Consider the following 17,754-nt stretch of genomic DNA (forward strand, 5'->3'; position numbering starts at 1 on the left):
TAAACCCCAGGATGCTTACATCCATATTGATTCCAAGATGGTTATTTAGCAATGAACCCTTTAAGAGTTTATTTTTTTATACCCTTCAACAATCATGTAAAGTCACTGCCAATTACTAACTTCAGATAAAAAAACAGTTTGAGACAATTCATCCTTAGTTCTAGTCTTAATCCACATAAGATTTACAACCTCCTTTCTTCCCAAGTCCTTTCCTCCCCTCCTTCTTGCTGACGAGCAGTTTTTCCATTGCATCTCGATTTATGTAGGCTTTAACACCGGTATGCAGGGTGGGAAGGCTTATGCTGGCTTCTTTTAAGACAGATTCCTTTTGTCTGATTTAAAACCATGCGCAGTCCCCCCTAAACGTCAGAGGCCTTCTTTTTAGAAACTTCCCCATATCTTATTAGTTATTCTTTGAACCAGACATCCTCTCTACATCATTCCTTCTGGCCTTATAATTTAGTATTTTCAAGCCCTGCCTTCAACTTGCTAGTCAGGGCCTTTCTTTACTGCACATGTATTCCTTAACCAAACTTAAGCTAACCCTGATTCTTTAATTTCATATTTATCCTGTGTGGCTTACAAGAGATATTTGAAAAATGTGTTAGTATAAGACATTGCTAATCTTAGTAATGTCCTAAACTCTTCCCCGGCTTTTTAAAGAGAGTAATCTTTTTCATACAGAGATAATGTATACCCTAATAATTGTTGTTTTGTGTGTTGTGGTAGCACCTATAGGGCCCAATCAGATATCAGGACCACACTGTGTAAGTAAAATGAATGAGTACAGTTTTTAGTGTTAAAGTATTGGGTTAAAAAAAATCCTTTAAAAAGCCAAAATCTGTCTTGAGCATCACAGACTGTGCCAGCTAAATTGAAAATTGACTGGAAAGGAGACAAAAGAGAACAAGAAATGACTTGCCCTTATTTAAATACATTTGAAGTACATTAGAAGTAAGAAGACTGTGTGACGAGGCCTTCTAAAAAACTAGTGGGCTGCCTGGGGGTCAGTTGAAAAGCATGATGAGATAGTGAAGTTGTTAAATGATTTTTCCATCATTCTTACTATAGAAGATAATGGGAAATTAATTTTCCAGTGGCACACTTCAAAGGAAATGAGAATGTGACCTTAACAGAAATTGAAGACTTAGTAAGGAACTTAAAGAGCAATTTGAAAAACTCAAGTGATGTAAGTACTTGGAAGAGATGGTATTTATCTGAGTGTTGTGAAGAAAATAGTGAGGTATTGACAAGAATGTGTGCTATGAAGCCTCTGGCCCTATGGAACTTCACTCATTCAGATAGCATAAATAGTGAAAAATGCATTCCTCTACCACTTGTTTTCCATGAAAATGTCATTTCCTCTTGGAATAGATTCTGGACATGCTGATCTATGTTTTTATCACCACCTCTGGATTGGATCATGATATCTGCAACTGAAGTGAAGTGAAAAAACACTGAGACAAGACTCTGGTGTACTCTGAGCTATCATGTCTCTTTTAGAGGAAGGCTTCTGGACCTTTCAGATGCTGACATGCACAAAGTGATACATTTCAGTCACAAACATTGTCTTAGGGGACGTCTACATTGCAGTTAGACACCGAAGGCTGGCCCATGCCAGCTGACTCAGGCGTACGGGATTTGGGCTAAGGGGCTGCTTAATTGCAATGTAGATGTTTGGGCTCAGGAGGTAGCCTGGGCTCTGAGACCTTGTGAGCGGGGGAGGGACCCAGAGCTTGGGCTCCAGCCAAGCCCAAATGTCTATGCCCAAATGTCTTAGCTTGAGCACGAGTCAGCTGGCACGGGCCAACTGTGGGTATCTGATTGCAGTGTAGACATACCCTAAGATTTATAGAGGAACAGCATTGCCAGTTCTCTGTATTGACATTGAGACTTGTATGAGTATTCCATATTTTAATGACAGTAGTCGGGGCCTACCTGGAGCCAGGCTGGAGTGCATATGTCTCCCCTTCTGGATGATGGGCTAATTCAAGGATACTGCCATGTAGGAGCCCCCAAAATAGTTTGTCAACACCGTTTGAGGACATCATACGTCTAGTAAGAAGATTTGTCATAGCTGGTCATTTTGAACCATACTTGTGAGTGTTATGGTTATCCCTAACTGTATGCATAGTACTTGTGACATATCTCCATATGGATAACCTCATTAAAACCTAAATCGTAGTGGAAGCAAGTTCCAGAGGGACTTTCCCATCCCATCTGAATGATAACTTCAGGGCAACTCCTCCCTGATGATAGGCTATGGATCTTCTTCTGCTAGGACTAGATTTCTAGTTTTAACTAATGTAATTTTATAATGTGTAAGAGATGTAGTCACCCTGGAATGGACTAAGGATTTTCAGACATTGAGAATCCTAAAGGTGATCTTTTTTTAAATAGGCTATTATTTCTGTATAAGCAAGCAGGGACCTCTGGATTGCAGCTCTTGTGTCAGGAAGCATAGTAGATGCAAAAGCAGGCTTTGTCTTGGATTTCCCATTTTCCTGGAGAAGAACATATGCTACAAGTGGTCCCTGGATCAAGGATTTCTCCATATGATACCAGGAGGTGACCATATTTGTCAGGATCCCGTCTCCATACTGTGAATGTGGAGGGTCCTATATGCTTATCCATCAGTACCTCTGCTCTCCATCAGTACTTGCAAAGATTCTGGCCAACCTCAGAAGAGATAAGGTTTCAGTATTCTTGAAGGTGCCCCACACTGCCCCAAGCAGTTACAGTTTTCATGTCTGCTGCAAGGAGTCATCTTGTTCTTTGCCTCACTCCTGGCAAGAAGGAACTCCTGAGATTCAGTGTTCTTGAGTTATGTGCTTCAAGTTGTTACTACGCTTTCAGGTGGTGACAGATGGAATTACAGTTCTAAGTTGAAAATACAAACAGGCACATATGGATGCTTTTAAGTGCCCTCTATACATGCCTGATTACCTTTGTCTTTCTGAATTAAAGTCTAATTGCATTTCTCTTAATTTGACGATTCTTTCTGCCCATTGTAAACCAGTTGAACGTAAATCTGTCTGCAACCCATAGTCATCAGATTAATATGAAGCTTCACACATTTGACACTCCTCCCTTTTCCCCCTCCCCCATTTTGTGGCCTGTTACTGTGGTTTGGACATAGCTAATGATAGCTGATTTTGAGCTATTTCTCTGCCTGTGAGCTCAAGATTTTTATTTTTTATTTGGAAGATAACTTTCCTGGTGGCAGTGGCATTAGCTTGCTAAGTGGGTGAGCTTTCAGCTGTAATGACTGGATCTACCTTATACCAAATATCAAGAGATACAGTTGGTATTGCTAATTCATCAAATATTTCTTCCAAAGATGGTAACTGAATTCCTCCCTGTTGAGCCAATCATTTTCCTGGCACTTTTTCTGTATTTGCATGTCTGTTTTAGTGAGGTCTTTCTCCACAAGTCACATTAGAAGGCTTTTGGGATTCTACGTGTAGCAGACAAAATTTCTATCACAGGTACCATATCTAAATGGCTGGCAGACTGTATTTCTTATTGCTATCCTATCTCCTAGAACTGGAAGGGACCTTGAAAGGTCATCAAGTCCAGCCCCCTGCCTTCACTAGCAGGACCAAGTACTGATTTTGCCCCAGATTCCTAAGTGGCCCCCTCAAGGATTGAACTCACAACCCTGGGTTTAGCAGGCCAATGCTCAAACGACACCGGGCAGGCCTGCAGCCCACCCCTTGCACAGTTTGTACAATGTGAGGCAAGGCAGTTTCTGATGCCAGCCTGAGTCTGTTTTTAATTTGACATATGCAAAGCAGCCACATGGCAGCAACCATCATACAAAGCATTGTTGCCTAGATTCAACTACAGTGGATGGAGTTTCTGTCCCTCAGTGCTGTTGAGCCAATGACCAAACTCTCTCACCCTCTATTAGTTTTGTTTCTCTTCAGGCGTCTCATATTTGAATTGGCGAATTTTTGAAAGTTAGAATATTGGTCATTTGTCTATTTTTGTGCGGTGCCTGTTATAGTATTACTTCTTTTATTTTGAGACATCCATTGAGTCAGAGTGAGAATCCTATGGGATAATGCCTTTCTAAAGGAGAGCGAGTGAGAAAGAGAATGTGTCTGTCTGTCTAATTGGTTGTTTTTTTTCCCCTAAGAACATTTTTTTAGCTTTTTTTTTTTTTTTTTTTTTGGTTAATTTTTTACACCTGTGACTAGTTTGAGAGGTCTTGATTTATCCTCCACAATTAGAGAGCTGACTAGAAGATTCTAGGAAATGAGGTAATGGCAGTTTGTTGGACCATGATCAGTGAGAAGGGCTTAGGTGGATAGTCCTGCTGCTACTACTGCAGCCTTTGAGCACTCAAAAGCTTTGAACTTTGGGAAATTCTGCCCTGTCTTGTGCTGGGAGCAGAAGACCCAAGAGTAAGAATTCTGTGAAATAATAGTTTCAAAAAAGAAGAATTCCAGGTGAGTAATTTTTCATTGTTAATGTCCATTGTGCTATCAATCTAAATGAGAATTTGAAATGATCTAATTCTTTGCTTTTAGGAAAATTTCAATGCATAATTGTTTCAACTAGTTATAAAAAATGAAACTTGCAAAGAATTTCCTAAAAAATTAAGTGTAATTAAGGAAACGGGCATCAGTCAACTGGACTATCATGTGACATAGATTTCAACATAGTATTTGAATGTGGCCTTCTGTATTTGTATTTGGTGAGTAGTGAGGACCTCATAGAAGAAATTATTGTAGGGGACAACCTTGGTTCGAGCGATCATGCGCTAATTCAGTTCAAACTATAAATGGAAGGATAAACAAAAATAGATCTGTGACTAGGGTTTTTGATTTCAAAAGGGCTAACTTTAAAAAATTAAGGAAATTAGTTAGGGAAGTGGATTGGACTGAAGAACTTGTGGATCTAAAGGTGGAGGAGTCCTGAAATTACTTCAAATCAAAGTTGCAGAAACTATCAGAAGCCTGCATCCCAAGAAAGGGGAAAAAATTCATAGGCAGGAGTTGTAGACCAAGCTGGATGAGCAAGCATCTCAGAGAGGTGATTAAGAAAAAGCAGAAAGCCTACAAGAAGTGGAAAATGGGAGGGATCAGGAAGGAAAACTACCTTATTGAGGTCAGAACATGTAGGGATAAAGTGAGAGAGGCTAAAAGTCATGAAAAGGGAATTAAAACCAATAGTAAAAGGTTCTCTAGCCATATAAATAAGAAGAAAACAAAGAAAGAAGTAGTGAGACTGCTAAACACTGAGGATGGAGTGGAGGTTAAGGATAATCTAGGCATGGCCCAATATCTAAACAAATACTTTGCCTCAGTCTTTAATGAGGCTAATGAGGAGCTTAGGGATAATGGTAGGATGACAAATGGGAATGAGGATATGGAGGTAGATATTACCACATCCAAGGTAGAAGCCAGACTCGAACAGCTTAATGGAACTAAATCGGGGGACCCAGATAATCTTCATCCAAGAATTTTTAAGGAACTGGCACATGAAATTGCAAGCCCATTAGCAAGAATTTTTAATGAATCTGTAAACTCAGGGGTTGTACCATATGACTAACATAGTTCCTATTTTTAAGAAAGAGGGAAAAAAGTGATCCGGGTAACTATAGGCCTCTTAGTTTGACATCTGTAGTATGCAAGGTCTTGGAAAAAATTTTTGAAGGAGCAAGTAGTTAAGGACGTTGAGGTCAATGGTAATTGGGACAAAATACAACATGGTTTTACAAAAGGTAGATCGTGCCAAACCAACCTGATCTCCTTCTTTGAGAAGGTAACAGATTTTTTAGACAAAGGAAACGCAGTGGATTTAGTTTACCTCAATTTCAGCAAAGCATTTGATACGGTTCCACATGGGGAATTATTAGCTAAATTGGAAAAGATGGGGATCAATATGAAAATTGAAAGGTGGATAAGGAACTGGTTAAAGGGGAGACTACAGCGGGTCATACTGAAAATGAACTGTCAGGCTGGAGGGAGGTTACTAGTGGAGTTCCTCAGGGATCGGTTTTGGGACCAATCTTATTTAATCTTTTTATTACTGACCTTCGCACAAAAAGTGGGAATGTGCTAATAAAGTTTGCGGATGACACAAAGCTGGGAGGTATTGCCAATACAGAGAAGGACCGGGATATCATACAGGAAGATCTGGATGACCTTGTAAACTGGAGTAAAAGTAATAGGATGAAATTTAATAGTGAAAAGTGCAAGGTCATGCATTTAGGGATTAATAACAAGAATTTTTATTATAAACTGGAGACGCATCAGTTGAAAGTAACAGAGGAGGAGAAGGACCTCGTAGTATTGGTTGATCACAGGATGACTATGAGTTGCCAATGTGATACGGCCATGAAAAAAGCTAATGCAGTCTTGGGATGCATCAGGTGAGGTATTTCCAGTAGGGATAAGGAGGTGTTAGTACCGTTATACAAAGGCACTAGTGAGACCTTATCTGGAATACTGTGTGCAGTTCTGGTTTAAGAAGGATGAATTCAAACTGGAACAGGAACAGAGAAGGGTTACTAGGATGATCCGAGGAATGGAAATCCTGTCTTATGAAAGGAGACTCAAAGAGCTTGGCTTGTTTAGCCTAACCAAAAGAAGGCTATGGGGAGATATGATTGCTCTCTATAAATATGTCAGAGGGTTAAATACCAGGGAGGGGGAGGAATTATTTAAGCTAAGTACCAATGTGGACACAAGAACAAATGGATATAAACTGGCCATCGGGAAGTTTAGACTTGAAATTAGACGAAGGTTTCTAACCATCAGAGGAGTGAAGTTCTGGAACAGCCTTCCAAGGGGAGCAGTGGAGGCAAAAGACATAGCTGGCTTCAAAACTAATCTTGATAAGTTTATGGAGGGGATGGTATTATGGGATAGCCTAATTTTGGCAATTAATTGATCTTTGACTATTAGCAGTAAATATGCCCAATGGCCTGTGGTGGGATGTTAGATGGGGTGGGATCTGAGTTACTACTGAGAATTCTTTCCTGGGTGTCTGGCTGGTGAGTCTTGCCCACATCCTCAGGCTTTAGCTGATCGCTATATTTGGGGTCAGGAAGGAATTTTCCTCCAGGGCATATTGGCAGAGGCCCCGGGGGGTTTTCGCCTTCCTCTGCAGCGTCGGGCACTGGTCACTTGCTGGAGGATTCTCTGCACCTTGAAGTCTTTAAACCATGATTTGAGGACTTCAGTGGCTCAGACATAGGTTAAGGATTTGTTATGGGAGTGGGTGGATGAGATTCCGTGGCTTGCATTGTGCAGGAGGTCGGACTAGACGTTCATAATGGTCCCTTCTGACCTTAAAGTCTATGATTCTATAATTTGTATTTAATAGAATCACTTATTAATCATATATTGGTTTAATATGAGCACAATTTTTTCCAAACAAATAATAAAACTTAATCAGCTGTGAAAACCTCCACTATTACTCTCCTGTATTAAGCTTTTTAATTAGAGCTTATTTAGTCATGAGATTTGTTGCTGGGAAGTACAGAAAAATAGCTCTTATTAACAACCACTGACATGAAAAATAACACTGATGTGGCTTTCTTTAAACAAAAATAAAATTTGAAAATACATATATAGATGTTCAGTATTTTAGAAACCTCTAAAAGGGCCTGATACATGCATCAACTCCATTTGGAATTAGAAAAATACATAATTCTTTGAGTTGATACAGCCATGTATTCCACTTAGATGTGTGCACCCCCAGCACGTGTGAGCTGGAGAATTTTGCCTAGCCATACCTGTAGAGGAGCGGCGCTCGTGTCTTGTGACCATAGCTCCTCCTCTGGCTGTATGAGGCGGCACCACCCCAACCCCCCTCAGTTCCTTCTTACTGCTCATGGCCGGAGTTGGAGCTGTGTGTGGTTCCTAACTTCACAACCTCTCTATTTCTTAGTGACCTTTCCAGTAGTATACAGTTAATTAGCACCCTTGGTATAGTGTTAGTTTTAGTTAGCTTTAGTTTAAGTACCGTATATACTCGTTCATAAGCCGAATTTTTTTAGTAAAAAGGGGAAGCATCAGAGAAGGGGGTCGGCTTATGAATGGGTATAGAGAGGGAGAGGTGGGACACAGCCCCCAACAGAGGGGGCAAGGAGAGGCAGCACAGCTAGCAGAACCAGAAGGGAAGAGGCGGGGCCAGAGTCTCTCTGCTTCTGGCCATGCTGCTCTCCCCCCAGCCTCCGAAGCAGCTGCAGCTCTGGGGCTGGCAGGCACAGCCAGAGCAGGCTGTGGCTGTGCCGCCCGGCCCGGCCCACCGGAGCAGGCTGTGGCCGCGCCGCCCAGCCTGCCAAAGCAGCTCTGGCCAGGCCAGAGACATCCTCCCCTGGCCCGCCCCAGCTAAGGTGGGAAGGGATGGGGAGAGTGTGGGGGTCCCGGGCTAAGGCGGGGGTCATGTGGGGGGGGGGTCGCAGGGATTACTCCCCTGACCCCCAGCTTCTCTCTCTCTTCCCTCCTCCCGAAAATTTTCCCACCAGTTGCTGTCCAAGCCCGTCAGGGTAAGCCACTGGCGGGTGGGGACACTTTGTTTACTTAGGTTTACCTCCGTGCCTGCGGACGCTTGAGGTAAACAAACCGGCTTGGCCCGCCAGAGGCTTATCCTGATGGCCCGGGAGCCAAAGTTTGCCAACCCCTGATTTATAGAGTCGGCTTATGAATGGGTCATAAAAAAAAATCCATTTTTACTCCTCCATCTTGGGGGGGTCGTCTTATAAACTAACTGGCTTATGATCGAATATATACGGCATTTCTCTGGTGATGTCCTCACCAGGGTTTAAACACTGTCCATCATGTGAGGGGGCAATTCCCAACAACAATCCCCACATACAGTACCAAGGATCGGTGTTCGATTTGCAAATCATTCACAAGATGGACTCAGGTGGCACGGGAACTTTGTCTAAAGCAGCACCTGCTCGAACAGGCAGTGCGGCTTCGGAACCGAGGCCTGTGTTAGATCAGAGGTCACCCTCAGGTTCTGAGAGTTTTACCACTTCCTGCTCTGGAGCTGGTACCTCTCCAAAGAGACGGAGGAGTCCCTCCCCATTGAGTGTGGCGAGAAACAGGTTGCATGAGACTGATTAAGGTTGTTCGAAGTTGCATGGTGTCTTGTCTTTCCAGAAGAGACGCAGCCCGGTACAGTGTGAATGCTGGCATGCAGGAAAGAGCAGGACCCGTCAACCACTCCCTGGTACCATGCAGGGAGGATGGAGATCCTGTACTGTTGACTCTGGTTCCGACCCCTGCTTCTCGGTCACAGAGGTTCCACTCTACATCTCGCTCTAAGGTGAAATCACTGGCCAGGTCTGTGGTGGTAACAGTTGATCTGCCACAAGCCCAGGCACCAGTGAATCTTTCCCTTGCAGAACATCCAGAGTTGTTGCATCCAGGTCCCATCAGTCCTGGAGTAGGATCTGGCACAGTTAACCATTTTATCTTCATCCCCGGATGATTCCTTTGTGCCTGGCTCTTCCGCTCCTTTGGTATTTGAGTATTTCAAGGCATACCAGGATCTTTTGTAGTTCATGGCTGCTTCTCTGGGTATTCAAGCAGAGTTCCTGCAGGAGAATACCCATAAATTGTTGGATATCTTGCAGCTGCCTGCCCGTTAGTCGCCCTCCCTATTAACGATGAGCTCTGAGAGCCTGCTAAGTTCTCTGAAGCAATCCAGCTTCAGTACTGCCTATTGCGAAGCACACGGAGAAATGCTACTTCATTCCAGTGCAGCGATTTGAGGGTTTTTACTTACATCCAGCCCCAGATATCCTGGTCGTAACTGCTGTGAACAATAGAGCCTGACAGAGCAGATGTAAGTCAACTCCCAAGGATAAGGACGCTAAATGTATGGACTTGATGTATCCCCTGAAGCCCCGAGGGAGGAATTTCAAGCATTTATCACCAAAGACTGGTTGGTGACTAAGACTTTGTTGCGGTCCACATTGCATCGCAGAGTGATGGCCTCAGCGGTGACCATGAGAAGGGCTTCCTGGCTGTGGAATCTGGGTATTGCTCCCCGTGTGCAACAGGCCATAGAGGATTTGCCCTTCAACCGCTGAATCCTTGGGGGTGTATATACCGGCAGTGTAGAGATGTCACTGTGGTGGTCAGCAGCATCTGTAGTCCACATTTGGGCAGCCTTTCCCTCCCTGATACAGCAGGACTACCCCAGAAAGGGGCATAGGTCCCAGAGGAGGAGGCATTCTGGTTTGGCCAGTCGACATGCTTTTCCCAAGAGTCCTCCATGTACCCATTTTGACTCCTTGGACCAGAGCCGTGTTCCAGTCATGGCTCCCTTCTCCTTGCTTTCTCCATTTGGGAACAGACTTGCTTGCTTTCACAGTGCTTGGGTCTCAGTCACCACTGACATCAGGATTCTAAGCATTGTCAAGTGAGGCTATGCCGTCCAGTTCCTTTGCATCCTCCTCCTTCCCCATCCCTCTTCAGGGACACCTCTCATGAGATGCTGCTCCTTGAGCAGGATTGCTCTCTACTGGCTTTGGGAGTAGTGAAGGGGGGTTCTGCCGGAACACCAGGGTCAGAACTTCTATTTCTGGTACTTTCTGGTGCCCAAATCCAAGGGAGGAGTAAGATTCTTGACCTTCATGTCCTCAACAGATTTATCAGATACGTGACCCATTCTCCCCCGTTGTCTTGGAACGACTGGTTGGTTGCTCTGGACCTTCAGGATGCCCATTTTCATGTGGCAATTTTGACAAGCCACAGAACATTCCTTTGATTTGTTATAGCGGAGCACCATTTCCAGTATGTGGTGCTTCCGTTTGGCCTGTTGGGTTTTTACCAAATGTATGGTCATGGTGATGGCATACCTCAGGAAGGAAGGAATCCACAACTTCCCATACCTCGATGACTGTTTACTGAGGGGCAGTGTCCAGAGAGGAAGTCCTTTTCCATGTCAACACTACATGCACTTGCTCAAACATCTGGGTCTCATCCTAAACATCGGAAAGTCAACTTTGGTTCCCATTCAGAAAATTGAGTTAATTGTTGCCCTTATAGACTCTACGAGTTTGAGAGCATTTTTGCCAACTGACAGTTGCAAATGCAAGGTTGCGTCTTTGCCCCCTTCAAATGTGTCTCAGGACAGTTTACTGTCCAACTCTTCACTTGGACAGATTGGTCCATCTTCCTCCACTGGTGCTGGACATATCGCAGTGATGGACACTTCCAGAGAATGTTTGTCAGGGTGTTCCCTTTGTCTGGCCCTTACCAACCAGGTCTGTTGTCACCGATGCCTCCCTGATGGGCTGTGGAGCTCATCTGGGGCTGCTGAAAAGTCAAGGTCAGAGATGCAGGCCTCACTGCATATCAGTGTGCTGGCACTTCAGGCCATCTACAATGTCATGCTTTTCTGGACCATATTGGGCTCAGTGGTTCACATACTTACTGACAATACCACCACAATGTATATGTGAACAAGCAAGGGGGAGCACACTCCAGGATGCTGTGCCAGGAGGCAATCATATTGTGGTAGTTCTGCATTGTGGAGAGTATCATGCCGATAGCCGACCACTTACCTAGGATCCAGAATCACCTTACGGACTATCTCAGCAGGAATTTTTTCCTGAGTCATGAATGGTCTCTGAAGACAAGTGTCCTCTATGTCATCTTCTCAGCTTTGGGCATTCCGGCGATTGACTTATTCTGCTCTTGAGGGGACCTTAGTCTGGGTTCCCTGTCCTGTACTTTCCATCTCAGGTGGCAGTTGGCTCTCCTGTAAGCTTTCCCCCCAATTCTGATCATCCCACAGGTCATGCTCAATCTGAGGTTGGATCGGGCCACGCTCATTCTCATTGCCCCGGTGTGGCTGAGGCAGTGCTGGTTCTCCGACCTCCTCGCTCTGTCAGTTCAGCCTCTTATATCCCTTCCTCTCCATCCTGACCTACTCATACAGAATCATGCTTGCCTCTTATATCCCGTGCTCAGCTTCCCGAATCTCATGATGTGACTGCTTCATGACTAAATGAGGAGGAAGTATGGTGTTTGGTGGCTGTTCAACAAGTCCTACTCAGCAATAGAAAACCCTCTACCAGAATGGCCTATTGGGCAAAATGGAAGCAGTTTTCATTGTCTTCGCTGGCCTGTGGAGTTCAAGATGCCCTGAATAGAAGCCAGCTGGAGTACTTGCTGCACCTTCAGTCATTGGGCCTTGTGCTTAGCTCATTGAGAGTATATCTGGCAGTGATATCCACATTTCATCCTCCTATTAATTGAAGATCAGTCTTTTCCAATGCCAAGGTAGCAAGATTCTTAAAAGGATTTTGTCTCCATCCTCCAGTCTGAGCGTTGCTTCCTGTGGAATCTTAGCACGATCCTAGCAGCTTTAATGAGGCTTCCATTTGAGCCCTTGGCATCTTGTCTGTTTCTGCTTTTGTGTCAGAAGACTTGGTTCCTGGTAGTGATAACATCCACAAGGAGGGTTGCAGGCACTGATGGCCTCCTTATACACAATTCTCTAAGGACAAAGTGATTTACTACCACACCTGAAATTTTTGTCTAAAGTGGTTTCTCAGTTTCATTTGAACCAGGCAGTATATTTACCTGTGTTCTTTCCAAAGCTGCATTCATCTCCATACATTAGATGTCAGGTGATATCTAGCCTTCTATCTGGACAGGACTAAACCATTTCTTGATTCTCCTCACCTGTTTGTCATACGAAGCGGTCTCTTCACAGACAATCTCTAAATGGATAACATCCCGTATCAAGACTGCCTATAAAAAAGCTTTGGCTATGCCTCCTTAGAGGGTGCAAGCTCATTTGATGAGAGCACAAGCAAAGTCAGTAGCGTTCCTCAGTGCTGTCTCAATATTGGACATTTGCAGGGCTGCTATATGGTCATTCATATACCTATTTATGAACTAAACCTGTCACATTGTCTGAAGCGGCTCACCACTGTGAATTACTATCTCAAGGCAGACTGTCAGAAAACGAGGGCAGACACCCCAAACTGATTGTATGTTCTATAATTAGATTACACCAAGCCAGTAACAAATGTAAGCTCCTAGCTCACTATACCAGTCTTAACACCATGGAGTCACAGACAAATCCCGTTACCCTCTCCAGCCTATCTTGCCAACCAGACAAATTGAACTTTGTGATAAAAGTTCAATTTAAACCTAAAATCATGCCACATCAGGTTTCTCCCAGTCCCAAAAGACCAGTTACTCACCGTAGATCAATTGGTACTCCAGACCTTACACCAAACACAATGGTCGCAGTCAGTTCTGTAGTAAACTGCCTATAGGTTTATTAGCTAAGAAAAAAGAATGAGTTATTGAGAGGCTAGGGCAGGTAAAATATAACAGGTACAGTTTGTAACTCCAAATGGTGGCAGTGATGTAATAGACACCAGTTTCCCAAAAGTCTTTCAGGGCTACCCAGAATAACTCTGGGGATCTCTGTTTTCTCGTTCAGTTTTTCTGCCATGTTAGAATCCAAACAGTCCAGAGATACAGGAGCCTTTCTTTGAATTCATGTTTATATCTTCTCACAGAAGACAAGCTGACAGTCTATCTACCCATGTGCGCCTTTCCTTTGATGATGATGGCTGAGGAATGCACTTAGATTTTTGACCTCCAACCACATATATCAGTGGTCCCCAAACGTTTTATCTCGCGCCCCTCCCCCATGGAGCTGGAAGCGCAGACAGGGGTAAGGGGGCCGAGGCCTGCAGCAGGGCTGGAGGATGGGACCCCTGGCGCGGGGCCAGGAGAGGAGCTGGGCGGAGCTCCCTCCCCACCCCCTGTGGGGGCTGGTCTGGGACCCAGCTGTGCCCCTTCCTCTAACATTACTCCACGCCCCCTATGGGGGCACACCGCACAGATTGAAGATTTTTGATATACATAATGGCCACTTGCTTGAAATAAACTTTTTCTGTTAAAGCCCTTAAGTCCTTCATTAGCATTTCACAAGATTTCTTTGATGTGTAATTTGGTTGCAAGGGTATTTACCATGTAAATGTTTGCTATTACATTATGACAGGAATAGATAAGTGAAAACAATACAAGTAACTTTCTACTAGTTTCTATGAAGTTTAAACATCTGAATACAACACTTGATCTTAGCCAAAAGGCCGTACATTCAACAATTACTTCGATCTATCCTAATAGAAAGTAAATTGTCCTGAATACACTCTTACATCTAACAATTGCTTTTGGGTACTGCTTGTGAGTCACCTAAATGGAATACATGGCTCCATGTACTCAAGGAAGAAGAAATTGTTAAAGATATGATGCAGACATGTATTCCACGACCCATCCTACGTCCCCTCTGCATTGGAGTCTAGTCTCTGGGTGTTCTGTGCAAAGGACCTGCGGGGGTCGAAGCAGCACCACCTCATATAGCCAGGGGAGGGATTATGGCCACAAGGCGCAAGCACCATCCCTTTGTGAGTACTGCTAGGCAAAATTCTCCAGCTCTGGTACGGTGGGCACGCACACACCTAAGTGGAATACTGCTGCATCACATCTCGAACCACAGTAACAGTAAGGAATTGTTTGTTTTAAAAAATTGCCTAAAATAGGTGTAGCAGATCTCTTTTTCATTTATCTTTTAAGTGTTGATGCTGCTCTTGTTTAACAGTAGAACAAAAAACATTCTACTAGAACACTGCAAATACTGTGATTCTCCACATAACCACTTTTTACATATTATTTTAATGCCTTTTATTTAGTCTTCTGTCTCTCTCTAATGCCTTTAAAAAGAATGGTTTATTGTGGTTTTAACTTTTGGAAACTTTACAGTATATCTGCATTAAACCTGAGTTAAATACCAAGCAGCGTGTAAAACAGGTTGATTCAGTAGATCTGACAAACTAGGTCTCAAGTTTTACTGCACTAAAATGCTACTATAAATCTCCAGGTATTTTGGTATGCAAAATTTTTCAAGGTAAGGGAATTTAAAAAGCTTCCAGGAATGACCTTTATGAGCTACATAATGCGTTTGATCTTTATTGGTTTTTAAACTAAATAATTTTAGTTTAAATGGACAAAAGTGTGCTCACTTTTATCAGACTTCAGCAGTTGTGACCAAGCAATATTGTATATTATTAAATACATTTTTCCTCTTTCAGGCATTAGATGGTCAAAATATTTATAATGCTTGCTGTACCCTACGGATTGATTTTTCCAAACTGGTGAATTTAAATGTGAAGTACAACAATGATAAAAGTAGGGACTATACTCGCCCTGATCTTCCATCTGGTGATGGGCAACCAGCATTGGACCCAGCTATTGCTGCAGCATTTGCAAAGGAGACTTCACTTCTAGGTATGATTTTAATTTTCAAAACACTTCCCTCCCCATTCCCAATTAATCAAATGCAGTTTTTTTTAATTATTAATCATTGTAATTATTTAATGTTTATATTATGGTAGAGCCCAAAGATATGTTAGGGTTGTTTTCAGTTGCGGTGTGCAATTCTAGTAAGACAGACAGTTTCTGCCCCTGCAAGCTTACTGTATAAATAGATGAGAGAGAAACAAGAATAGGACAGAATATACACATTATCAAAAGTTTTTGTCTAGTTACTTACATTTTTTAAATTTCCCCAAACCATCCTTCCTTTTGTTCCGGTGTCAGTCAACTTCCTCCACCGTTGGTGACCTAAAGTATCTTCCTTTCATCCGGCCCACCTCATGGCGAAATCTTTGGGACTTGATATTGGTCTTGTTAAAATCAAGGAAGCTTCTCTATTGACTTCACAGGAACAGGATCTGTGTCCTTATTGGCACTGTAAGCAGGTCATGAAATTTTGCCTTGCTTTCATATATGCAGTGTCCATTTTCTTCAACTAAGAAAGATGCTTTGAGGAAGAAGTGTCATCCTATAATTTTTATAAAAAATACCAAAGAAATAAAAGAGCAGATGACAAAAAGGAGACCATGTATACAAAGAAATTCCATCTTAGCATTTTATTTTTCATAATTATTGAATTTTTTTCCTTTACATAGATCAGCACTCTTATCTCTAGCGCTTTGTTATGCAAGCTCAAGAGCTGATAAGATATTAGAACCCATTGGAAGAAGCAACTGAGATTCCCTGAGCAGTGCATAGATAAACATTCATAGCTTCTAACAGTCTTCTGGTTGTTGGTAGAGGCAGTGCATTCAGTACTTACTGTACTTATGCTTTGAGAGAGAAAAAATTTTAATACACTATCTTGTTTTTGTTTTATCATTTTAATTTGGCATCAACCCTGTAAATTTCATGATTATATAAACTAGTAAGCTTTAACCAGTTCCTGTTCTGGATGTCCTTTATATTTTGAAGTTTTAGGGTTCATTTTGTCAGCAGAGTTCAGATTGGATTTAGAGATTTTTTACAAGACCCAATGAACGGTGTTGTGTTTATTATCTTACCCACTTCTTAGGGCCGGCTCTAGGCACCAGCGTTCCAAACTTGTGCTTGGGGCGGCACTTTTCAAGGGGCGGCACTCCGGCCCTTTGGCGGTGGCACTTTTCAAGGTGCGGCATTCTGGTTTTTTTCCCCTTTTTTATTTTTGCTTGGGGCAGCAAAAAACTTGGAGCCGGCCCTGCCACTTATTGTTTGTTTCCTTTGGAGTTGGGAAGCTAGAAGGAAGGATCAGCCATTCATGTAAAGTGCTGCATTCTTTTATGGCAGCCAGCAAATAGCTTTTTGAAGTATTTGATTATGGGCGGAGCTGACAGCACTGTCTATTACTGAGGTTGCCCAACACTTCTGATTTCAGTTGCTCTGACCCTGTTGTCAGTTGTACATAACTTAGCCAAACTTCAGTGATTTGGGCTGATGATTTCCATGCCAGATATCTGCCTAATACTGAATGTTTTTTTTAAATATTCAGCCAAAATGGCTCAGCCATTTCTGAGAACAAGGCATGGGGAAAATACATTTGTTTTCCCCTTGTTAAAAAATTCTGGTGACCTTTTCTTTGAGAAAGTTTAGTGCTCCCCACCCCCACTTCAGAGCAGGGACTTGAAATTTGACAGGGGATGATCTTTGTGTCAGGGATGTGCCTTTTGCCATCACAGTGAAAATCCGCCCAAATTTGCCAAGTTGTGAGCCTTAAAAAATCACAGTTCGCACATGTTCAGAGACTTCTTAGATTTTAGCAGTTAAAAAGAGTGTTCCTACATTGGGCTTGCTCCAGCCTGGGGCTGAGCAGGACTTCCACTGCAATTGCAGCTCTGGACTACTGCGAAGGTCCTTGTCTGGACCCCTGAGCTGAAGGTAGGAAGCCTGTCTCTTCTGTGCTGTCAGCGTCTCCCTTTGTGGGTCCAGGCAGTGTGGAGTGAGAAGCTGCCTGATTCAGATGCCATGGAGAAAAGATCTGGACCTGTGAGGGGTGGGAGGAACATAGACTGGAACGAGGAACCTGCGGGCGAAAGTGCAGAAGACTGAATTTTGACAAGAGCCAATGGAGGGAGATTGGGACTGGGAACCAGTGGGGGTGGAGAATGTGAATGGGGGAGTGAGAGGAGAGAGATTGGATGAGGAGAAGCAGGGATCTGGGAATGACTGGGGAAGGAGACTGAGAACAAAGAGCTGAGGGTTGAAGTGGGAGAACTGGTAGTGGCTGTGTGGGGACACTGGGACCAAGGCAGACTGGAAGGATGACACAAGGACTTGCTGGGCAACAAGACTGGGGCTAGGACAGTGGTTCTCAACCTGCAGCCTGTGCACCACTTGTGGCCCAGTCAGCACACAGCTGCAGCCACGTGACATCCGCAGGGCCATATAGGTAGTATTGGAT

The 17,754-nt window shown here is 43.4% G+C and overlaps 1 protein-coding gene across 3 annotated transcripts in view; it reads left to right on the top strand.

The window, feature by feature from the left end:
* Window positions 1-17,754, top strand: part of PTBP2 (polypyrimidine tract binding protein 2) — an 83,241-nt gene that overhangs the window by 47,590 nt on the left and 17,897 nt on the right. For all 3 annotated transcript variants that reach the window (XM_065409029.1, XM_065409030.1, XM_065409031.1), the window contains one exon: window positions 15,095-15,290. In XM_065409029.1, the coding sequence (XP_065265101.1) occupies window positions 15,095-15,290 (196 nt within the window). The remainder of the gene's footprint in view (window positions 1-15,094; window positions 15,291-17,754) is intronic.

Source organism: Emys orbicularis, chromosome 8 (assembly GCF_028017835.1).
Source record: "Emys orbicularis isolate rEmyOrb1 chromosome 8, rEmyOrb1.hap1, whole genome shotgun sequence".
In the NCBI taxonomy this organism is placed as follows: domain Eukaryota; kingdom Metazoa; phylum Chordata; order Testudines; family Emydidae; genus Emys; species Emys orbicularis.